The 26,220-nt window shown below is 38.0% G+C and overlaps 1 protein-coding gene across 1 annotated transcript in view; it reads right to left on the minus strand.

The window, feature by feature from the left end:
* The window catches only part of Mcad (Medium-chain acyl-CoA dehydrogenase), a 92,503-nt gene that overhangs the window by 16,668 nt on the left and 49,615 nt on the right, over window positions 1–26,220 (minus strand). Inside the window, exons 7-10 of the mRNA XM_067148176.2 lie at window positions 25,486–25,594; window positions 11,488–11,628; window positions 10,772–10,873; window positions 10,505–10,675 (exon numbers count right to left, since the gene is read on the minus strand). Coding sequence (XP_067004277.2) covers window positions 10,505–10,675; window positions 10,772–10,873; window positions 11,488–11,628; window positions 25,486–25,594 — 523 coding nt within the window. The remainder of the gene's footprint in view (window positions 1–10,504; window positions 10,676–10,771; window positions 10,874–11,487; window positions 11,629–25,485; window positions 25,595–26,220) is intronic.

Consider the following 26,220-nt stretch of genomic DNA (forward strand, 5'->3'; position numbering starts at 1 on the left):
AGGAAGCCGTTCTGTTATCTCCATGGAAATAAGAGACATATGCAGCTGTGTATCGTCATGGTTACCCGCGGCCTGTCAGCTGTGTTTTGTTTACACTGAGTAGTGCTGCACACGTGTTGTACAAGGCATATTTATCTGTGAATTCAAATTATCTCAGTTGAATTTGTGATATAAAAGCGGCAAATATGAATGGTGAAATACGTATGCACGTTTATTTAGACAGCAGTGACTATGATTATTTATTTGAATTAGACGATGAATTTAGAGAACTGACAAGTGAATATAAATGTAGTGAACTCTAGCATTGCAAGTGAAACTTCAGCGACTGGACCTGTGCGTAAAAAAGCACGGAATGATCCCGGACCATCATATGCTGTTTCTGAAGATTTAGAAGAGGAAGTTCCAGTGACTCTATAAAAGCAAGAAGACGCACAAAGTTAATAGGCCATGTTATTTTTCACTCCTGCAGTGATGACTTTTGTGTAAAGCTGTAAGTAAATCACTAGACTCATGTTTATAGAATATAATAATAATAATAATAATAATAATAATAATAATAATAATAATAATAATAATAATAATAATAATAATATACTTACTAATAAAAGATCTGAGTTTAATCTGACTAGGAAAAAATGTGCAAAATTAATTTGGACCAGACTGTTGGAACATGTGACAGAAAATTGGACTGCAAAGGGTTAACATGGCAGTGTGAGTCCTGGCATTGCTTCCACTTGCTTGTGCCACGCTCCACACTTTCATCTATCCTATCTGACCTCCCTTGGTTAACTTTTGTTCATTTCCAATGGTATAAGGTATAGAGACCTAGGGAGTTTCATTTTCACGCCCTTCATGGTCCTTGTATTTCTTTGGCCGTTACCTTCATTTTTCGAAGTGTTGGATCCCTTCCATTTTTTTCTCTCTCTGGTTAGTGTTAAGTAGAGGATGGTTGCCTAGTTAGACTTCCTCTTAAAACAATAATCACCAACACCTGACATAGCATCATGTAAAAGCATAATCCAGAGGAGTGTACATAATATCTTAAGAACAAACTGATGTGAAGTGGTTATACTGGCATCTTAACCAACGATGACTTACCATATTTTCTTGCATAATTTATGCATCCCAATATTTTTGGGCCCAAAGTGGAGAAAAAGAACCTTGAGATGTTATAATGGTTGAGGATGCTCAGTAGACGAGCGAAACATGTCCCAACTGTAGTATTATGTCAAGGATAAAATCCTAACAATAAAAACTTTTCATTGTATTGAATAGGTGGAAAGCAAATCAATGTTTGTATTATTTGTGATCAGTTATGCCGAAACATAGGCATAGGGCCGCAAGTATTCAGTGTTCGAATGCAACGTGTGCTACTGCGGTAAAGACCAACAAGTCTCGCAAAGCTTTTCGCGGACCAAATAGCGGCAGGTTTCTGAAAGTAGAGGAGGATGTGCTGAAATGTACAGCATATCCAAGTATATTTAATGTATCTTTCAAATAAAAATAAATTGTAATTTTTTAAATATCTGAATTCCTTGAATAAATTACACATCCAAAGTTTTTACCTGTATTTTTTGTCAAAAAAGTGTGTTAATTAAGCGAGAATATATGGTATAATGCTACTTTCAAAAGTATGAACATGAATATTTGGCAGGAACAGCCATATATGGCCATCAGAGAGTTCCTATTTGTTCTTATTTGACACCTAATGTTCCATGTTGCCAGCGTATGTTTTGTTCAGTCTTTCGTCCATGAGCTGTTGCATGTCTTTATGTTCCATGTTGTGTTTTTCGATGGTATTACCTCTGTGAGTTGTTATAGCTGTGTTATTGTTGTTGTTGTTTATTATTTTATAGTAAGTTTTTCTCTTGTTGGTTGTCACTGTTTTTATATACTGGTTTTCATTACTAAGTAGATAGGCGGTTACAGTTCTAGTTTACAAATTTATGGATAATTTCTTAAAAAGGTATGCCTAGGGTTTGTCCTAGCTATGAACGAAATACCTCAGGCCGTGGTGTCACAATTTGGTGCCAGGCAAGAGAAAGGATTTGCACTGATAGGCAGTTTTTCTAGGAGAAGGAAAGTATACAACGTTCCTATTCTCCTTTGATCCCGTTTCACCAGGTTGCCAGATAAATGCTGCAGGTCTTATATAAGCTGGACAACTGTTTGGAAAAATAACTAAGGAGAAAGAAGAATCTACAGAAAGAGGTTCATCCTGCGTTTCTACGCCGGGAAAGACTAGGTGACGAAGCCCAACTGTCACAAACTTGGATGCCTTCTAGGAAAATGCAATATGGCATCATGTTTATGATTCCATAGCTAGGAGGGAGCATCCTACCATCAAAGGTAACTTGTTTTGTGGGAGTTCTTCCTCTAACCCTTGATGCCAACCTCCATACGTCGTACAGACCTTTTCTTCACACACTGCCAACTTCCATGCATGGTATACACCCCTACAGACCTAACTTCATTTTGTTCAAGCTTGTAAAGTTTTAAAGTTTTTGAGATGGAAACTGTATATTATCTTCGAAGGTGAAGATCTCTTGCCTTCCTTGTATGTATGAATCAGCCCAAATCAGTGTTTCTTTTTTCTTTCCGAAGTGTTTGAAATAGTCTTAACCACTTTCTGCATGAGAGCATATAGGCTTAAATTTCTGTTGCATTCTTGCATTCCTATAATTCTTTCAACGCCTTGAAACCTAGGACTCCTTGCTACCATGTGGATGAATTCTCACAAAAGCATGGTCATGAAGTAATCACGTAGGCTGAGTGGACCTTAAACCAGCCCTCAGGTCCAGGTAAAAATCTCTGACCTGGCCGGGAATCGAACCCGGGGCCTCCGGGTAAGAGGCAGGCATGCTACCCCTACATCACAGGCTGGCTTTTAGATATTGCAGTGGATGAAATAATTACTGTAGGCAATTCATCCTCTTCAAACTCTGACATGACTACGATGTGGAGGACAGAGATAGTGAAGGTGATAAGGAAGGAACTGAACCCTTGTCAAGTTTGGTTAAAAAAAAAATATATATATATTTATGTCGCAATACCCTTGTCAAGTGATAAAGGTTTTTAGTTGTTACACTGGCATACCTGCCAACCCTTCCGATTTACCCGGAAACATTCCGGTTTTTAACTCGTCTTCCGATTTTCCGATTTATTTTTACTTCTTCCGATTTTTTACTAATATAACCTCTAGTACGGCCAATACTCTTCCCCTAGAATAAAGGATAAATTCTTATGTGCTTGTGTAATTTACGAAACCTAATTTTCAAGCGTATTTGATGCTTTATTTCGTGAGTGTTTCGTCCGTCGCCTTCGCTCACTACAGCAGAGTGTGCGCTTTATATATACAGCTGGGGATTCGGGGCGGCAATCGTCCTGCAAGCAAGAGGTTAGCGCTCGCTAACGACTCAGTTAATCGGGACGAAATAACGAGTTTGTTATTGTGTTGTTCGCGCGCTGTTAACATCGTTTCTGTGCGTAGTTTCGTCGGAGTTGTAGGCCACGTGTTTTTTCTTGCATTTCTACGACATTTTCTGGTATTTTCTTTTCTCGTTATGCCAAAAAAATATGGCAAACGTTATCTCCAAGTGCTCAGAGATGCCTATAAATTTCTGTACATTTTACCGGATATTGAAGGAAACTACTGTAGTTTCTCGCGTACCGTAATCGACGCCCTTGCATAATTTACACATCCCAATATTTTTGGGTCCAAAGTGGAATTTGACACACCCACAACTTCGAAGACCCATCACTCAGCTCCAGATGCGTTTCGAAATAAAGATGCCAACTACTCAGGTAGCAGGCTTCCTATTGCGAAAGCGGGCATTCCAAATACAGGCAACGTGCTGTATTAGCCGGCAGGAAATTCCACTGCACTAGTTTTACGAGTGTTTCGCGTACGGGACATTATGTGATCTCAAAATTGTTTGTCAGTCCACAGTACCGTACTCGATTAATACTGCATCATACGAACTTGCGGTGATCAGTTACGCTGAAACATACGGGAATAGAGCAGCGGGCAGCAAGTTTTCGGTGTCCAAATGAAACATGCACTACCGCGGTAACAGAAGTGCACTTCAAGCGGCCAACAAGTCTCGCAAAGCATTTCGCGGATCAAAAAGCGGCAAGTTTCCGCAAGTAGAGTATTATCTGCTTAACTATATGATTTTGTTACGCAATGTTGGTTAAGCCGTTTCTCACAAAATGCTGCATTTTAATGAATGAGAAATAGCCGCGGCACGTGGAATCATTGTCTCGTATTTGAAGGTTAGCCGAGGCTGAATTAATTTTATGAAGAGAAATGGACTTTCTCTTCGACAAAGAACAACATTATGCCTAAAAGTGACGAATGATTTAAACCATTTTCAGCGCTTTGTGATTGAGAAGCGTAAAGTGAAGGAATATTTTATCTCCCTTATTAGGAACGGCAGGTTTGACGCCAATCAGTTTCCATATACCATAAGTCGAACAATAGATAAGAAAGGAACATACAGTGTTATTGCACGCGCTACCGGAAGCAAAAAAACAACGATGTACTGCATTGCTTGCTGTAACAGCTGATGGCAGAAAGCTTGCACCTTACATTGTTCTAAAACGAGAAACAATGCCTAAAGCAAAATTTCCGCCAGTGATCCACGTTCGTATTCAAGAAAAAGGGTGGATGGACACGTCACTCATACAAGATTGGATACAAATGGTTTGGGGTAATGTAGCAGGGTCCCTCCTTCGATGCCCGGCCGTTCTCGTGTTGGACAGTTTTTTTGTTTTCGCCTGTATTTTTCGTCAAAAGTGTGCCTTAATTACGCGAGAAAATATGGTATTATGCATTTTGTTGCGCGTGTCGGTGTGACAAATATTATTCGTATGTAAATGTCATAAATGAGAGTGATTAGGTACATTTTCTTGTAACTATTTTTATGTTTTCTTAGTTTAAGATTTTAAATTTAATGGTCAATTCGCATTGTAACTGTAGATAAGTATGCCTTTTGTCCTGACCTTTCTTCACGTAGACTGTGGTGGAATATATGTGATGAAATCCAAGAATTAAAAAATCTTCCTATTTTTGTTTTCTAAAAGTTGGCAGGTATGCACTGGTGAATAATGAACCTCAAGAATTATGAACATGTTTTGAAGTAGTGCAATTTTTTTGTGTCACAGTGTTAATGAATTTATGAATTTCCTTCAATATGACAAAGTCTAAGCGCACAGCAGCTAGTACTGTATCTCTACAATGATCAGAAAGCTAGTTGTTTCAAAAGAGGAATCAATGGTTGATACAGCTAACAATGTTTGTGTTATCGAGGACCATGTACGAATAACTGACTTTGGGAAGTGATAGGTGTGAAAGTAATCTGTAATTTGCAATAATTAATTGTTCAAGGTGCTAATTTTTAATAGAATAAAATAATTTCAATATGTATAACAAAGGTGAACTTCAAATTCTTCATTCTGAATTGTAAAAATTTTATGGCTGATGATGGCTCAAGGAGCCAAAACATGCAGTACAATTATTTTAACTCCTTTGTGAGTGGATGTTGCATGCTTTGGACACGATTTCTTCGAAGGCGATTGCAAAGAGCTTCTATAAAACTCATGTATGTTAGGCAGGACTGAAGATGACTTCTTATGGTTGAGATGTGAGCATTGATAGCAGTAGCAATTCTTCCTGCAATGCCAGTAGTGACTTCAAAGACTGTAGCCTATAAAAGGCAAGACCTTTTTTCCCCTTTTTGCTGGTATGTCTATTACTTATGTGACTGGTAATTCAGTTAATTCTATTTATTTCACTTCAGGTCGTAATGGGAAGAATATTTTCCAGTGTCCATAGTGCAAACCTGCATGTTAAACTTGCCTGACATAGGACCTACACTATTTGGATGTTCAGAAGAAACCTTTTGCATAATTTTATGCCAAATGAACATAATTGCAAACAAGTTGAACCAATTTTGTGTATAGTATATCTGATGGATCTTTTAATGTAAATACGAAGGTTGGAACGTTTATAAAGGCAACACTGCTGTAGAGACGCCATGCAATGGAACCTAATAATGTCGCCGATAGCATACCTACTTTATCTCAGAGCACATGGACTCTCCCTTTCCACATCACGTGCACGCGAAATGGCGAGAGAAACAGAGCCTCGTGTTAGCTGGTGATGTGAGATAGTTTTGTCACGATGTTTTCAAAACAGAACAACGAGGCTGAATAAAGATTGAATGTGCCACAGGTCATACAGCATGACAGTGTCATCAAGGTCTTCAAAAGGCGTGAGGGGAATCTGCAATGCCTTACAGAACAGTGGCACGGTGGATAAAAGCCTTCAGCACAGGATGCCAAAATGTGGCAGACATGAGAAAAATTGCATCACAACGGGTAATACCAATATTCTGCGTGATACGAAGGAAATACAGAAATAGTTACAATACAACGCTGCTCGTAATCAATTGGAACGCCATGAGCACGAAGGAGAGTATTTCGCATGCCGCATCATTACACTGGACGAGACATGACCAAATTGTATGAGCCACAACCGAAACGCAAAATGAACAAATGCGAGTCATTACAGGTCACCACGAAGATCGAAAGTTTGTCAGAACCTCAGGAATGTAACAGTTATGGTTATTCTTGTGTACGATTGTGATGGTGTTACTCTAACACATTACGTTCCTCCACAGCAGACTGTCAATGCGCAGTATTATTAATATTTGGAACACAACCTGCGACCAGCTTTGAAAAAAGAAGTGGTAATACTTTCCATATAACCCACCCATCATTTTGCATGATAACGCAAGCTGTGGCCGATTTGTTCAGTCGATGGTGCTGGGAATTGCTGTACCATTCACCATACTGCCCACACTTAAGCCTTGTGACTTTTGACTTGACTCCTAAGATGAAAGAACCAATTCATGGTATTCGCTTCAGAGCTGTTTGAGAGATTTGTCAGGCAGTAGACCGCTCCATTCGAATTATCAACACAACAGGTGTTTGTAAATTATAAATAAAATTTATTCAGTGCGTTCCTCACTAACATGTTTTCCCGATTCTTATCGTATTAAATCTATATAAAAATACCTCACTTATCGCATGACGAATTTTCGCTATTACTGCTTAGTACAATCACATTTTTCCTAGCCCTGAAAATGTTATTTGGCATCCCTTGTGAAAGAAACGAGATTTACAACTCTGGTAAGAGCCATCACCACAGTTGCGTCATTACGGGAAAAGTGAGCTTATTTGTGCTTTTATTCCATTCAGAAGTTAGAAATTTATTTTGTGTTGAGAAGTTTTTTCGCGTGATACGGTAGCCTATATCTGGATTAGGGATATAAGCGGGTGAAATTGACCAGCGTGGTGTATATTTGTCTTGTGATAGCCTAGGTATGGATACGGAAAAAGTGTAATTCCCTTCTAATGAAGACAACATTAAAATCTTTCAGAAAGTGGACTGGCATCCACATCTTTAAGCGCGCAAAGGTCACGAATGTTTAACTTGCACCTTCGAGTTTCGACTCGATCAAAGTTTTCAAAATGGCGGCCAAAGTCATTCTGTCGCAGTCACACATTGCCAAGTATAACCTCCAATTCATTGTCTAAGAGTGTGACCAGAAAACAATGTTTCATAACCCACTGCTCCGAAATAAAAGGCATCTACTAACATTTGTTTTAGAAAGAGTGTGATCTGCAATAATACTTGGATATTTTTATTGGGCTCCGTGCATAAATGTTTTCATATTTCTTGTCTGGTGTTTTTCACACCATTCAATGCACTATTTTATAAGTCCCAGCAGAAAAGGTTTTCATATTTGTTCTCTGATGTTTTTCACACCTTCTAATACTTTCCTCTTATCTTGAGAAATGGTAGATATAGTTTTCACTGTTCCTGCGGATACACGACGTAAAATGCCTTCATATCGGAAAAAATTGTATCTAATATGTCCATATCCCTGTTGGATAGTTTTTAATTGTATATTCAATAGTACTATTTTTGCTTAACACGTTCATTTTTGTTGTCGCCTGCAGAAACGTCTTAACGAGGTTTTACTGATACTGATACCTTGATACAAAGTTTAAACCTTTCAAATGCCACGGAAAAAAATCTATTTCTGGAATGTATCGAACAAGCTGCACTTAAATTATTCAAATGATGTACTTGGATAACTCAATGGCAAACATAACCTCACACAACAAAAGAAAGAAAGAAAGAAAGAAAGGAAGAAGAAAACAAAAAACAAAACAAGATTCAAAGACAAGGACAAATTATGCTGGCTCCGCTGTGCAAGTGCTTTATTTTTGGATTCTTGGGTACTATACTGTTTGATTTTTTTTTTTTTTTTTTACAATTTGCTTTACTTTGCACCGACACAATTGGTCTTTTGGCGACGATGGGACAGGAAAGGGCTAGGAGTGTGAAAGAAGCGGCCGTGGCCTTAAGTATGGTACAACCTCAGCATTTGCCTGGTGTGAAAATGGGAAACCACGGAAAACCATCTTCAGGACTGCCGACAGTGGGATTCGAACCCACTATCTCCCGAATACTGGATACTGGCCGCACTTAAGCGACTGCAGCTATCAAGCTCGGTGTTTGAATTTTTAGACGACCTGTATTTGCACAGAAAGTGCCCGATGCCCTTAAAACATTGTGGCTCATCAAACTTTCTTATGAAGAGGGTAGGAAGTCCCTCGCTTCTGTGTGCATTGCAACACTGTACAGTGACCCCCTTGTACAATTTCCCAGCCTGGCACTTCTCTGCTTTAAAACCAGAAACCATTTAAAAAAAAAAAAAAAAAAAAAAAAAAAATGCAGTTTCATCGGAACTGACAATACTGTTCGGTGCGAACGAATTCATTAGGCTATATGAGCCATGCTTTTTTTGCCAAACGTTGGCATCGCCAGTGTTCACGGATTCTGAGTCTCCACACACTGCCTGCTACGTGATATTGTGCCTTTCCTTAAAACGCTGATTACAGAAGAATTACGATTTCACTCAAACTGTGCAAATATGAAGCAAACTGTAAACACACTGAAGCGAGTGAACATGCGGAAAGCTGCCCCTGCAGGTTCTGGAAGACTCGTTCTATCATGATGCAGAGAAATTTTCAATTTAAATTACTCTGTAAATTACTACTATTTTAATAATGTAAAGGCAGTTTTGAATTAAAAGTGTAAATTTCAGTTATGGAACCGACATTGCTCTTCAAATTACGAATTCTCCACATTTCAAATGAAATAATTTACCTCATGTTCCCGGGAATGAGAGATTCTTTGAATTAGGTGGGATTTTGAATTATCCAATTTCAAATTATCAAGGTTCTACTGTATTTATTAAATCTACCGGAGTATCACAATGTAGTAGAACAGACAGAAAAACGTTCATGGAATCATCTTTTCACCATGTTTGTGTATTGGTCACCTTCCTGAAAAACCATCTCCACTAATAACATTCGCTCTTCTGTAGCAAGCATCTGAAGTCTCGCAAGCTACTGACCACCTCCCATGATCTTCACTTTAACAGCATTACATCCAGTTCAATTTGGCTCAAGTGTTGCCAACACATGCAGTATCACACTGCCTTCGATGTTTACTGTGGAGACTCGCTTCTAATGCCCTGTAGTAGTGGTTTTTACACATGTGCAAGTACAAACTAATTTTTAAATAGGACTAAAGATCCAGAGATTTTGGAAGCGAAAGGTGGCTGGGAATAGAAGTATTAAATGCCAGTGTGTTAATATATACGCTGTATTGAGAATCTACTAAATGTCAGGAGATTTACTTCATAACAATACCTAGTTCAAAATGTGTAGCTGATATGAGAAAATGATCATTCAGATTCGAGATAATTTAGTTCCTGTGGTTAATATCTCTCTCCTTCTCTCTCTTTTGAACTATTTGTTTAATTTCTGTATACTTTTAACAACTTCAAAGAACATAAAGCTAGCATTTTGATACTTCTTTTATATAATCTGCATAAATTCCACTATCTGTTATATTACAGACTTTCTTAGCAGTAGTGTTTATTACATTTTGAAATTTTTACATTACCAAATGTCAAAAAACGATGTCAATTTTTTAAATATAATATTTAAAAAATACAGTTTCTGCAGTTTTTTCCCAATGTTTCAAATTATAATACTTATGTAGAATATTTTTTTTTTTTTTTTTTTTTGTTATTTGCTTTACGTCGCACCGACACAGATAGGTCTTATGGCGACGATGGGACAGGGAAGGGCTAGGAGTGGGAAGGAAGCGGCCGTGGCCTTAATTAAGGTACAGCCCCAGCATTTGCCTGGTGTGAAAATGGGAAACCACGGAAAACCATTTCAGGGCTGCCGACAGTGGGGTTCGAACCCACGATCTCCCGAATACTGGATACTGGCCGCAATTAAGCGACTGCAGCTATCGAGCTCGGTATAGAATATTTAGAAAGGCATTATGATTTAATGATATATAATGGGAAGACCTCTGTCATTAAATTTTTAAAAATAATTTACTTCTTACCTGAACAGCATCAGTTGCACATTTATTAGCAACATCAGCAGCATATGCTTTAGCAACAGATGCATAATATGTATTCCTTCGACCTTGATCTACTTCCCATGCAGCTCTCATCCATGCAAGACGGGCAGTCTCAACACCTATGGCCATGTTTGCTAGCATGAAGGCAACGGCCTGAAAAGAAGCAGAAATTCAGCAGAGTCATTGCTGTACTATGCTGGCTAAATTAAATATGTTAAAACTCTTCACGGGAAAAATATCATTACTGACCTGGTGATTGTTAATTGGCACGCCAAACGTTTTTCTTTCATTGGAGTACTTCGTAGCTTCGTCTAAGGCTCTCTGGGCAAGACCAACTGCACCGGAAGCAACCTACATAATACAAAACTATTAACCACTTTCTTATAATTTAGCTGAATGACATTTTGACTGCATCCGAGTCTACAAATTACAATTTGGATATATCAAAATATTGGAAACGAACTAAACTTTTAATAAAGAAAATGGCAAAGTATATCCAATTTCAACTGATAATGCTATTTTCAAACTTTTACTAAAGAAAATGGCGAAGTATATCCAATTTCAACTGATAATGCTATTTTCAGCAGCTTAGCTAGGTCGAGTGCTAAGCAGCATGAATCTATTACATTCTTATCAACTGAAAAAAAAAAAAAAAACTCCATCTGAGATGAGAAATCTGTTCCTACAACATTCTCTGATAAATTGTGTGCTATTTCACAAAATTTCTATCTGAATTACAAAGAGAATAAGAAAAAAAGAGGATATGAGTAATAAATTTTCAGTTATATGCTTGCCACATTGATAAACAGAGTTGGCATTATGCAGCTTAAAAAGAAATCTGTCCATTATTACACATTTCACTCGAGGGTAGACATTTCATCTGTGGGTAGTTAATTTTCAATATGATAAAGAATGCCATGCAACTAAAACAGAATCAATTGTTGTACAAGCAAGAGATGACTCACAGGTGGTCGTGTTTTGTCAAAAGCTCCCATGGCAATCTTGAAGCCAGCTCCTTCCGCAATGAGGACATTTTCCTTTGGTACTCTGACATCTTCAAATGTAATTCCTCTTGTGTCAGAACATCTCTGTCCCATATTGATTTCCTAAGGGAAGGAAATAGTAATAAACATAAAATGCTTACACAAAATGAAAGCATACACATTGGTGTTCTAAACGAAGCAGTGTCCCCTTCACTTCTCAAGAACACACAGTTTACTTCACTGCAAGGCCATCATAGTTGAAAGGAGTGCAGAAGCAGATGTGTAGTATATTAGCAATTTATAAAATTATTTCTACTTGAAACTTCACAAGTAGCTACATGCAGAGTAGTAACAACAAGGTACAGCAAAACTTTCAGGATACATTTGTCACACGTAGAATAAGAAAATGTTCTATGGACATGGATCTGTAAATGCTTTATTTTTATGTTAGAAGTTATTTTCAACAACTCTATATAGTACGTTAATCATGGGAAATGCACAGGAAGAGAACATGCCAGCATACCAAACAAAACTCTCAGTTCGAAATGCACTAATGTATCCCTGCGACGGCGGGCTGATACATGTATCAATGCTAATGGAGGGCATATTGAACATTTCTTGTAAGGAAGAGTTTCATGTGGTATGTGGGTACGTTCTGTTCCTGTGAGATTCCCACAATAAATCTACTAGGTAGAATTGTAGAAAATGAGCTCTAACATGGAAATAAAGTGTTTCTGGACTCATTCCCATGTCTTCTATGTATGAAGAATGTGTCCTGAAAGTTTGGCAACACCTTATTGTTACATCCTGTATATACTGATGATGATGCTTGTTTAAAGGGACCTAACATCTAGGTCATCGGCCCCTAATGGTATGAAATGAGACGAAAAGTAATGACAAATTAGAAGTCCAAAATCCTCCAATGACCAGAATTCAAAACATGAGGACGAAGAATGAATTGATGGATAAGAATTTAAAACAATCAATGGATCCGACCCGCAATGCTTCACATTCACAGAAACTGACGTAAAACAATAGTATTACTGATCAAGCAACTGCTTCTATAGCACAATACTGAATCTATGATGCTTGTAGTCTAAAGGAGTCCAAAATCCAAGTCATCGGCCCCTCACAATGGTACTTATTGCTAGGAAAGTAGAACTGTGGTATTTGTCAGTACTAATCAAAACTACCGTAGACTCGTATTCCACACATTATGGTACTACTCACAGGTAATGAAATTTGCATATGTAATACAGACCTATGGTGTTTCGCACATTGCGGTGCCATTCACAGGCAACACAAACCTGCACTCTGTTGGTACTAATCACGAACCTATTTTGTACCTAACATAGTACATACCCGACCCGCCCAAGGAATCTGTCACCCCTCCTCCTCACATGACTCACTCCCCGCCTCTACGTATACATACATACAACACTAGAAGCAGCAATAAGGTTACTCGCCAGTTTGATTCATGCAGCCAACGTTAGCGAACACCTCACACTAGTCCCAAGGGTAAGCCTCCTTCTTCATTTTTTTTTCTTTTCTTTTCATTATAACATTACTTTATTTTTCCTCCCTTTTCTTTCATTCCAGATTTCTAACTCCAATTGTGCCATAATCTGCTTCATCCATCTCTGGTTTGCTGGAACTCTCCCTACTTTCACGTTTATAGTTACTCTTTAACGAGTCCACATTGGTGTCCTACGTTGTATACGATTCATTTTACTGCTAGCGTGTAAATACGGACTAGTTCAACTTGTATTTCCTTCTGGCATTGTGTTGGCTCTCCTACAGAATTCCTAACTACTGAAGTTCACGTCATTTTAACCTTAGTTTCGTCACCTTGCACTTTTTAACTGGTTCAGTTTGACTCGTACTATTCAATAAACTCTATTTCAACTTTTGTTTTGCTCAATTTAAGAACTCCATAGTCAATAATTAATTCACGCTTCACGCATTGACATATATTTTAAGATCCACTATATCTATATCTTTTTACTTTAACAACCTCATGTTTGTTTTAACTTTACAGACTACAATCGTTCAATGTATTCCACTACAAATACTTGCTGTTAATCTGTACATATTGTTACAATTTCAAGTCTAATGTTATCATTTTACTTTTTATTATGGCATTGTCACTCTTAACAATTTTTATCATTCAGCTCAGGGCCCTGACCTAATCTTTGTAAATTAAGGCTGATGATGTTCGCTATGTCAAACGAAACATGTTCCATTATTTAAGACACCTCATGATTATTTTATAATTCAATGAGTAATGTATTGTATTGAGTAGGTGGCTGTTATTAAAAGGATTTTATAATTTTAATATATTGTCCTCAATACGGTTCTATTATGAGATTAATTACATGTACCTAACATAGTGGTACTACGCGCAAGTAAAAGCGACCCATGGTGTTCCCTGCGTGATGGTACTAATACAAGTAGTCTCACGGTTCTAATTTGATCATCTCTTGATTGCCCTCTTTAGTCGCCTCTTACGACAGGCAGGGGATACCGTGGGTGTATTCTTTGTCTGTGTCCCCCACCTACAGGGGGTTGTATGTTTGATCTGCGAGAGGTATTTTATTTCCCTCAAGTCTGCCAGCAAGCCGGTTAGGACCCCCCTATCCGCCACCTGGGATTCGCTACATGGGAGTATCACCTCTCCTCCTGCTACGTCAGCATAGTAGGTTCGTGGCCTGTATAAATTATAAAAGCATTTAACAAGTCATAGTACTCACAGGTTAGGTAATTATTTACATAACGACTATTCCTATCGAAAGTCAATCAAAAGTAATAAACTAACTTCAACCATACCACACTTGATAAAGAGTCTTTTAGTAGAGGCAGAGATCCCAATCTTCAAAGGTGGTTGTCCATAGTGCCATGGTCTGCTGCAGGTAAGGTAAGATTATATTCAACCAAAAACTGTGTGAACGAACATTCATCTCATATAACACTAAAAAAAACAAAAAAACCCCAGCATCTTGCATTGCCCTTCCGATGCATTCTTACTCTTCAGGTTTCTTAGATCTCGCAAAGCATCCTAACAGTTATCATGTCCTCCATCTTTACCTGAAAAAACTACACTCGCCATGTTTCACAAAACACGTGCTTCGGTGAAATTTTCGATGAATAGGCATGAAAACTTTCAAACTATCCTGAATACCACTTTCAATACTGCTGATTTACTGCAATTCGATTTTTGTCCATAGTCACTCAGCTCTTCATTGTTTTTACGTTTACACGATATTTTATTTAATATTGTTCTTCACTTCATTGAAATACATGCATGCACTACCCGACATAAATTTACAACATTATCTCATTTACTACAAAGTATTACAGCTAAAACTGTACAAACTACACCAATGAATGAACTGAAAATGCGTGACCTAGAATCTAGGTTACATTTCTGTAAATGGACTCTGCAGTTGATTCATGCAGGTGAAATGGACACAAAGCTAATTTTCCATCCTAAGGGGACCCAGTTTAGATTAAATAGGGTAATGAATCCTCCCTATCTTTCTGTATCCTCCATTAATAACCTTAATAGGTTTGGAAATGTGAGATTATTCTGGCTGTGGAACCTCCTACAGTGGTTTGACAGCCATGATACAGCAAATACAAAATAAAAATGACACAGGTGTAGAATATATTGGAAGTGGAAAGTGTTTGTCATGGATTTTATTTGTAAACCTTTTTAAGTAGTACTTACTGTATGATCTGGTGTATTGTGATAGAATATTTTATTTGTATTCCATGTAACTACCTAACCTGTACAGTGTAAATATTTTTTAACATTGTATTTGTAACTAGTAGATTAGATTTCTATATTTACTGGAACAGTCCAGAAAGTTTGTGACGCGAATTTTTGAACAGGGTGTGTTGGCCTTTTATGCATTTGAGAAATATGTTCTTATTATGCTGGAAATGGAAGGATCGCGATCGTTTGTGTTTGAGAAAATGGTTCAAAGAACGTGACCGCTGAAAGAGTTGTGATTGGTCAATCTGGGCAAGCTCCTGTGTTCTGATTGGCTACTCCAAGGCCAGAGTTCCCTTTAAAAGGGGCTAGGCAGCATTTCGTGAGAAGTCTTAAGTCTCTGAGCCGTCTTGGTCTTGGCCTGGCAAGCCTGCCAAAGTTTTTGACGTCGTGAACGTCTCCTCGGCACCAGCATGGGCTGCCTTGGGGTAAGCGCTGTTGCTTTCTGTCCGGTTTTAAGTTTTGTTTAGTTTGCGTTGGTGTATCAAAGGAGTTTACCCTAATTGCCACTCTTTTGATCAGATGTGAAAAGCAAGTTTTGATATCACTCTAAAATGTAATAGTACTTTGTGCTTCCTCTTACCTTCAATATTGTATTTGCAGAATTTGTTTTGTACTGAAATGTATTTGCTTAACTCTTTGAACTTAAGGCAAAGCTTTTGTCTAGGAACATCTAAAACTATATTTGTCAAAGAACGTGTATGTCGCATGTAGTGTGTGTCTAGATTTGGTGTACTGGCGAATTTGTTTCAGGAGTTAATTTGTATTGCCGATTTTGTAAATAATATTTTGAAATCAAGAGATCACTGTTGGCTTTTCGGAAAACCGCAACCTTCGCATCTCCATGGCCCTTGGTAAGGTTTCCCAGTTTCCTTTCCACTTTCCTGGTTTATTATCATCAAGTTGCCACTACTGATATTTACCAGTGTTGTTATCGGCGTAGTTCTGCATAGTTCATCAGATGATATGTTGTGTGTGTAGTGTTTTAGGTACCGTGTAATTGCACTTAATTTCCTCCCTTTAACTGTGTTTGGTGTAGCCGCTGAAGTGCCGGTTACAAAAAAAATCACTTCATCATGGTCGCCAACTGCAAGGACATGGCTCCAGAAGAAGACATACGTACATCTTCATTATAGACAGTTATGCTTTTCAATGTTCAGTCTGCAAGACTCTGCAAAATTATTAAATGTCATCACAATCCTCTATTTGCAACTAGCTCTGTGGCCTTGTTTAGTTCTATACCTTGTATCTATAATCATTAGAAACTGAGTAACCAGAGTCGTCTTTGTCTCCCTCTACTTCTCTTACCCTGCATGACTGAGTCCATTATTCTCCTAGGTATCCCATCCTTCTAAATTCACCTTTCTGGTTTATGAATTAAGCTTCATCAATCAAATTCATTCCCAACTTAGCCTTTATCTCCTCATTCCAAGTACCCATCTGCCATTGTTCCCACCTGTCTGTATCAGCGATCATTCTCGCTGCTTTCATGTCTGTTACTTCTAACTTATGAATAACATATCCTGAGTCCACCCAGCGTTCATTCCCATACAGCAAAGTTGGTCTGAAAACAGACCGGTGTAACGATAGTCATCCTGGAGCAGACTTCCTTCTTACAGAATACTGTTGATCGCAACTGCAAACTCACTGCATTAGCTTTACACCTTGATTCAATCTCACCTAGTATACTACCATCCTGGGAGAATATAAATCCTCAGTACTTGAAATTATCTACCTGTTCCAGCTTTGTATTCCCAACCTGACATTCACCAAATGTAATCCCTCCCTGCCACTTTATACCTTTCAGTAGATTGTCACGTATGAACAACAAATGTGAAAGATTACAGCCTTATCAAACCCCTCTAAGGACCTTGAACCACACACTCGTTCAAACATCAATTCTCATTGCAGCCCAATTGTCAACATAAATGCCTTTGATTGCTTTTAATAAACTACCCTTAATCTCATAGTCCCCTAGTATGGTGATAATCCCCCCCCCCGTGTACTCTGTCATATACTTTCTCTATATCTAAGAAACAAACATATCTGTCTATTCCTCTCATAGCATTTCGCACTTACCTGATCCTGACAGGCCCTGTGTGGTCTGAAACCATGCTGGTTTTCATCCAACTTCCTCTCAACCACAGATCGCATCACCCCATCTAAAATATCAGTGAACACCTTGCCTGGTGTACCGATCAATGAAACACCTCAATAGTTATTGCAATCCTTCCTGTTCCTTTGCTTATAGATAGGCGCAATTACTGCATTTCTTCAATCGGAAGGTACCATACTAATATTCCATGCTAATCTTATTACCCTATGAAGCCATTTTATCCCTGACTTCCTATTGTATTTCACCATTTCATGTTTGATTTCATCTATTCCTGCAGTTTTATGACTGCCCTTTCAACTTCAAGCGTAATTTCACCAACATCATAGTCCTCCGCCAGAAATATTTCCTTTCACATTGAAAAAGATTTTCAAAACATTCCTGCCATCTCTCTAGCGGTTCCCTGGGATTTACGAGTTCACCTAATTTACCCAAACAAAGTTTATTCACCCCCTCTCTAAGATTCTTTAGTATTGTCCAAAAAGATTCTCCTGCTGCTTAAGCCAGCCTTTCCAGGTTATTACCGAAATCTTCCCATGACATCTTGGATTCAACCATTATTTTTTTTGCTCTGTTCCTTTCACCTACCTACAATTCCATGTCTGCATCAGTTCTTGTTTGGAGCAATTTCTAATGAACCTTCTTTTTGAGTTTACAAGCTGCTCTCACTTCATCATTCCACCAAGATGTTTGCTTTTTTCCATCTCTGATCACCGTTCTTCCTAGACAGTACCTTGCTGTTTCTACTACAGCATTCCTGTATGCCACCTATTCGCTTTCTATATCATGAACCTGCTTACTGTCTATTTTTGGAACTCTTCACTAATCATGTGTATGTACAGTACTTATGTCTAATTTTCTCAGCATAGAGATGTTCTACCCTTATTCCTCCTAGGCCTAGAGATACTTAGTTCAATAGAGATAAGATAGTGGTCTGCATCATCAAAAAAATTCCCAGAATACCCAAACATACCCAACAGATTTTCTGAATTCCAAGTCGGTTATAAATATAGTGATGGGATATTCGATTCATTTTACTGAATCGATTCATCTGATTCCGTTCACGTTACTGAATCGATACAGTGAACCAATTCACGGCTCATTAGTCACCGTTCCATTTGCATCAATGTAGTGTGTACTGATAACACAGCAGCAACAACAACATTCAATGCTTGCTGCTGCCGTGTGGTCTTCATTCTATTAACCGCATTCTTATGCGTCATCTAGCTTTTAGATTCACGTTTCTCCTGCAGCCACTTCTTTGCATCAAGTTTTGATGTCACAAAGCCTTCCCCCCACAGTGACAACTCCAATAAATACGTATATAGTGTTAGACGAAAAGTATTTGCACACAATGATCTGCATTAGAGCTGTCATCCAGGTGGGAGATTCCCTATCAATTGTTTGCCTAGTCTTTTCTTAAATTATTTCAAAGAATTTGGAAATTCATTCAGACAACCTGAAATCTGAATACCAGTGATTCTTGATCAACTCCAAGAACCGTATCCTATTCCAGCCTCAATATATGTAATATTTGAAAATAACACCCTTAACCCCAAAACTGTACCATATGTATATAGCTAATATTAAGTAGTTTTAGAATAGTGGTATCATGTTTATTTAATGGCATTCTTGTTTAGTTTTAATTTTAGTATTGTTTATTCTGTACAGTTGCTATTAAGTAGGTTATCTAACAGCTGAAGATGACCTATTTACGGGTCGAAACCGGTACTGTTTTTATGTAAATTATTGACACTATGTAAAATAAAGTATTGATTAGGTGGAGAACTCATCCTTCATACTTGTACTTGAACTATCAATACGGACCATGAAACTAATAGATTATAGTATTCACGGGAAGTACCGGTACATAATACAAAATAAATAAGTTAAAAATTGAAATGCAGGAAAAAATAGGTACTTGAGCAGTACTATATATGCTTATTATACTACAACACAAAACTTCAGTGGTTAATAATAATAATAATAATAATAACAATAATAATAATAACAATAATAATTGACATAACTAAAATTTTATACCTATCTATCTTATTGTTTTCCACAGTTCTCTGGAAGTCACAACTCTATTATATATACAGAATTAGATGTAAAAATACCTGTATCAACAATAAGTAACCTACATATTAAATACTAACCAAATAAGTTGCTTTACGTCGTACCGACACAGATATGTCTTATGGCGACGATGAGATAGGAAAGGTCTAGAAGTGGGAAGGAAGTGGCCGTGACCTTAATTAAGGTACAGCACTAGCATTTGCCTGGTGTGAAAATGGGAAACCACGGGAAACCATCTTAACAGCTGACGACTGTAGGATTCGAATCCACCATCCCTCGAATGCAAGCTCATAGCTACGCGACCCTAAAAGCACGGCCAACTACCTTGGTCTTCTTTGAAGATGTCTTTTTCTATCAACAGAGGATTTTTAAAATAGTCATATTTTTTACAGGCTACCCGAGATGTACAGTAGACCACTGGTTTTCTGATTAAATATATTTTTATTTAAGCTACTGCATCAGTCGGCTCACTTATTCACTGTCCACGTACACCGCTGATCTCGTGATTCGATTATTGAAGTATTGTGCAATGATGCAACATACGAACTGAGAGAATACTGAACGATTCTTCCCCATATACAACAGACAATTTCGAGTGGTCATGGGCATGACTCATAGTCATAGGGTAGGCTAGATAATAATGTTATTGGCTTTATGTCCCACCAACTACTTTTACGGTTTTCGGAGACGCCGAGGTGCCGGAATTTAATCCCGCAGGACTTCTTTTATGTGCCAGTAAATCTACCGACACGAGGTTGACTTATTTTAGCACCTTCAAATACCACTGGACTGAGCCAGGATCTAACCTGCCAAGTTGGGGTTAGAAAGCCAGCGCCTCAATCGCCTTAGCCACTCAGTCAGGTGGGTAGGCTAGAGAGATGAGTTTAATTAATTGTCAAAAGTCAACTAGTTATAAAAATACTGATTGATTAAACTAACACGGTAAATAGAATAACTTAATAGCTTACCTACTTATAAGCTAGGTATTTGGAATTATGTTTTGACTACCTTTTTAACACTGCATAAATGCATCTATTATCTAAACTTCCCTGTAAGAAGAGGATAGTATGCAAGTGGGTATTATTTTCAAATGAGCTGAGCGCGAGAGTCCGTTCCAGCGTACAATTCTTTCAGTACACCATGGCTCTATATGCACCGCTGCAGCGTAACAACACTATAATTAAAGCTACACTTCCTCGTACGGTGGCCTGTCCCTTTACTGTCGATAATATTATGAGATTTAATCTCCACCGAAAGCGATATTCTTATTTGTGGACAAGTCATGCTCATGCTTAGCCATATTTGAGTAATGTGTAGGAAGACAACAGCCGGCCCCGTGGTGTAGGGGTATCATGTCTGCCTCTTACTCGGAGGGCCCGGGTTCGATTCCCTGCCAGGTCAGGGATTTTTACCTGGACCTGAGGGCTGGTTCGAGGTCCACTCAGCCTACGTGATTAGAACTGAGGAGCTATCTGACGGTGCGATGGCGGCCCCAGTCTAGAAAGCGAAAAATAATGGCCGAGAGGATTTTTCGTGTTGACCACACAACACCTCGTACTCTGCAGGCCTTCGGGCTGAGCAGCGGTCGCTTGGTAGGCCAAGGCCCTTCAAGGGCTGTAGTGCCATGGGGTTTGGTTTTGGTAGGAAGACAACAGATGGCTAGCGTTCGACGCACGCACCGACGATTTTCATTGGTTGTGACCAGCAAAGAGTTGCGTGAAAGATACTTCTTTCTCCATTTTCAAACCAATATTGAAACTTGAAATTATGTCTATTTAAACACGGGCTGAACATTATTTAAGCAATGGAAGACCGTGTGGAACTTATACACTGTTAAGGTAGACATTATCTAAGGCTTAAAACTAGTCGTCGTTTCTGCAATCGGCCCAAAAACTCCTAGACATGATGGATAGAAGAAAAATATCGATAATGGGATGAAGTGCGACCAAGTGGAGGAGGATAGGAGGTAAGACTCTTCAGGGAGGGTACAAATTGTACCGGAGTGGACAAGAGAAGGAAGCAAAGAATGGTGTTGAACTCTTAATTAGTGAAGGGACTGATGTTACAGCAGAAGTTACCTACAAAAGCGATGGAATAACAAGTATAAGCCCCACAGACAGGTTGCAGTGATGAAGAAACTGAGAAGTTTCGTCAAGACTTGAAAGATACAGTTAATGATGTTTTATTATTATTATTATTATTATTATTATTATTATTATTATTATTATTATTATCATCATCATTATTATTATTATTCTTGTTATTATTACTGGAGATTTGAATACATAAGTAGGAGTAAACAGACATGGATACAAGAACATCATTGGCATACATGGATTTGGAGAAAGGAACCCTGATGGAGAACAACTGTTAGATTTGTGGAGAAGAAATGGTCTTGTAAAAAATACATTCTTCAATAAAAGAGACCCATAAATGGCCAGTACAGAACATCGATTGATTACGTGATCACAAATGAAGATGCAGGCAGAGATATCACAGAAATGTTAAGGTCAATCGCTAGTGAAAGTATGAACTGCAACCATATACTGTTGGTAGTAGACTTAAAACATACAATCAATGAAACACAGATTAAAAAAAAAAAAAAAAAAAAAAAAAAAAAAAAAAAATCATACAGGGAAATTGGAAGAAGTTCAAATAAAGGAAGAATACAAACTAAGAATGCAACAGAGTCTACCGAAGGATGAAGTGACCAACGTTAATAAAGAGTGGAAGACCCTTAATGAAAACTTTGTGGGAGAAGCCAAAAATCTATGTAGAATTACAAGTTCTGTCAAATGGAAAAAGGAGACAACGGTGGAACACCTGTGAAAGAATGAAACCAAATAAAGAAGGCACTAGATGAGGAAAAACAAAAACCTGGGCTAGAACGCAATGAACGAGAAATACTCAGACTCCAAAGAATGTATATGACCATTGGTATACAGAGGGGTGAAAAAACAAGAGAGAAAGGGTCATGGGGCAATAAAAGCAATAGAACATGATGACTGAACTCTGGCATGGGAGGAGGAAGAAATTAAGACAAGAATTAAAAATGTACTTTGAAAAGCTGTTCAATGGGACACAGAAAACATAACAATGGACAGAGGAGTCGAGTCGAGAAACAGAGTCTCAACTATCAATCATATGGTTGGAGGTTGAAAAAGCACTCAAGGATGTGAAGAAAGGAAATGCGGTGGGCATAGATGAACTGAGTGCATATACGCTTAGAGAAGCAGGAATTCCAGCAATCCAATGGTTCTACTGACTGGTCAACAAGATTCCCTTTCTAACTTTTCTAGTATTACACTTCCGCTCATGTTCTGAAAATCAAAACTGAAGTGGTTTGGTCACATGAAATGAATGCCAGCAAACAGAACTGACCTCAGTAAATTTCAAATTAGCTGCAGTACCCATCACTGATGGGACAGTCATACAGAATGTGCAAAGTTATCTAACTCCCCAGCTACTTTCTGCCAATATTCAGACAGGCTGTTTTAATCAGAACACAGCAGTATCAAATAAAGAATAATTTAATAGCTATTATAAAAAAGTACTAAAGATGATGATGATTCTTGTTATTTAAAGGGACCTAACATCCAGATCATCGGCCAAAATACAAAAGAGAAGGAAATAAAGAAAACTAGCATGAACACTAAATTTTGCCACAAAAGTTAATGTCCCATCGCCTGGTAAGACCACAATTAGAATATGGTTCCAGTGTATGGGAACCTCACCAGGATCAATTGATTCAAGAACTGAAAAAAAAAAATCCAAAGAAAAGCTCTGGGTGATTTCTGACAAAAGAGCAGTGTTACAAAAATGTAGCAAAGTTTGGGCTAGGAAGACTTGGGAGAAAGACTAGCTGCTCGACTATATGGTATGCTCTGAACTGTCAATGGAGAGATGGCGTGGAATGGCATTAGTATTACATGTTACAAATTTCATGTTTGGTCTGTATTTAAACTGATGGCATTAGTAGACGAATAAGTTTGAGTGGAGTTTTTGATGATAGGAAAGATCAAAGTATGAAGACAAAGTTAGAATTCAAGAGGAAAAATTGGGGCAAATATTAGTTTATAGAAAGAGATGTTCAATAAATTTCCAAATTCTTTGCAAATATTTGAAAAAAGACTAGGTAAAAAACAAATAGGGAATTGCCACCTGGGCGACTGCCTTAAATGCAGATCAGTGGTGATTTATCATCCTCACTGTCATCTATATTTACAATCCTCACTATCATGCCACAATAAACTTTGGTGGGCTCCACTTCCACTTGCGCGCGCACGGTGAAGTGGCGCTGTAACACACGAGAATGGCGTAGATTTGAAAATATCTTAATGGGAGTGTCATCTCTTGCTCACTATTGAACCTAACAGTACAAGGCACTTGTTGCAATGTCCAGACCCGTAGAAACACTGCTTCGTAAAATAACATTTGTTAAAACTAGTATCCCTGTAGAATCTATGGGCTTGGCAATTTTCGGGAAATACGCGGCTAGAAAAATCTACGGGCTTGGTAGCAAAAGTGTTAAACATTAACTCATTTTAATTTGTGGTTATAAATGCTTTTTAGGTAATGTAATTAGTTTTTGGCTTGGATAGTTTTACGTTCTCACTTCCTAAGTGCTGCATGTACAGTAGGAATTAAGTAGTTATGGAGTTCAAACGATTAAAAATTACTGTCAAGTCATTTGTGAATGTTACATTGTCCCATCTTTTTTAGACTGCGATCCTTTGAAAAATTAATTCGCTCTCAGGAATAAAGCCAGTATCTGCCTTTACCAATAGGAACTTCCAGTCCTCCAGAACCATAACTCATTTTGCAGCACAATGACCGGTATGATTTTGTTAAATCCTAGATTCCCTGATACCGTGCATTATCCTTAAAAATACTGTTCTTGCTGCTACAATATCATTCACTCCCCTCCATGAGTAATTTTCTCCCGTAATTTGTTTTCTGGCATTTGAAACCAATATCCTTATGGTACACTTGCTCCTGTTAAAATTCTCAGCTTTCATATGCAAAACAAGTTTTTCTGCGGAAGGATATTCACCATCAGCGTATATAATGAAACTTTCACGCCACAAAACACTTTCAGCAAAGTCAACTATCTCACTTCTTTAGCGTGATTACGTCTTTTCCAGTGACTTGAAAATAGCAGACCCGCTGGCTTTAATAAAAACATTTTCTTCACTCGCAATCCCCTTTTCAATCTTCTTCAGGTATAATCTGTGTAATAAATGTTTTCTCTCTCAGGTATTTTCTAAATTTATGTTATACTGAATTAGTTTCAACAGTCTGAAGAACCTCACAGTTATAAATTAACGAAGTTGAAACTGAAGAAAAATGGCTTCCAAGACATTCATTGAGACATGCCATCCTGCTCAGAAAGCACTCACTGTCACCAAACAAAAGAAGCCAAAGAACATCTAAAGCTGAAAGGGTGGAATGAAACAACCTACAACATACCTGTAGAATGGAATACAAAAATAAAGAAATAATGCAAACCAGAACATCTCACAGGCAGTTCAAAACAGAACACAAAATGCTGGCAAACACAGATCATCCATTCACAGATTAGTCAGGCAGTCTACAGCAACATTTCATTTTTAGAATTACAAGAACTCATATGGCTGGTGAATGGCAAAATACAGATTTGCCAAGAAAGTAAATAAGACTAATTTGGTAGCCACTCTATGTTGGTAGCATTATCAGAACAATGAAAAATCATTTTATATAAACCTTGAATAACACAAAAACTGTCCAGCACACTGCAAACAGCAGCTGTCCAACAGTTGGATATGTCAAGTTGTGTTAATAATACCATTTTAGCACTCATTAGCTTTCCCATTTTGACACAGCCTAGTAGCAAAATGGCCTTATATATTCCTACCATAAAAGCATTAAGTCTGGGTGTGATAAATTACAACAGACCTCTTTTTGTTTACACCACTACATTACAATCCTTTTTGTTTATAATATCACTGTCATAATTTATTTTATACAGTACTCTTACCTTACGTCCTGGTGTCAGGCCAGGTGTATCTCTCTCGACAATGAAGCCCGTGAAAGCTTTGTTTGCGGGAGCTTTGGGGTCAGGGTTTGTTCGTGCAAGTACAAAGTACCTAAAAAACAAAAGCATATTATGATAGAGTAAAGATGATTACGGTTCAATAATAATAATAATAATAATAATAATAATAATAATAATAATAACAACAACAACAACAAAATTGGTTTTACGTCCCTTTAACTACTTTTATGGTTTAAGACGCCGACGTGCCGAAATTTAGTTCCTGACATACTTTCAAATACCACCAGACTGAGCCAGGATCGAACATGCCAAGCTGGGTTCGGAAGACCAGTGCCTCAACCACCTGAGGCCACTAAGCCCAGCTAATACTGTTAACATAAAAATTTTAAAAAGAGACCCAGAACCATTTGTAATTTAACCCTAACAATACATAATAAATGATGAACACCTGGAACTACCAAAATTTGCTATTTATAAATATTTTTGGTAAAGTAAAACGACAAAGAGGAAAAATGCACGAGTAAATTCAGATGAACCCATGGACAATGTTATCTTTACACGCCTGTTTGGAACATAACTTTTTCCACCATGTAAGAACTAACCCCATGGCACTACAGTCCTGAAGGGCCTTTGGCTACCAAGCGACCGCTGCTCAGCCCAAAGGCCTGCAGATTATGAGGTATCGTGTGGTCAGCACGGCGAATTCTCTCGGCCGTT

Source organism: Anabrus simplex, chromosome 5 (genome assembly GCF_040414725.1).
Source record: "Anabrus simplex isolate iqAnaSimp1 chromosome 5, ASM4041472v1, whole genome shotgun sequence".
Classification (NCBI taxonomy): domain Eukaryota; kingdom Metazoa; phylum Arthropoda; class Insecta; order Orthoptera; family Tettigoniidae; genus Anabrus; species Anabrus simplex.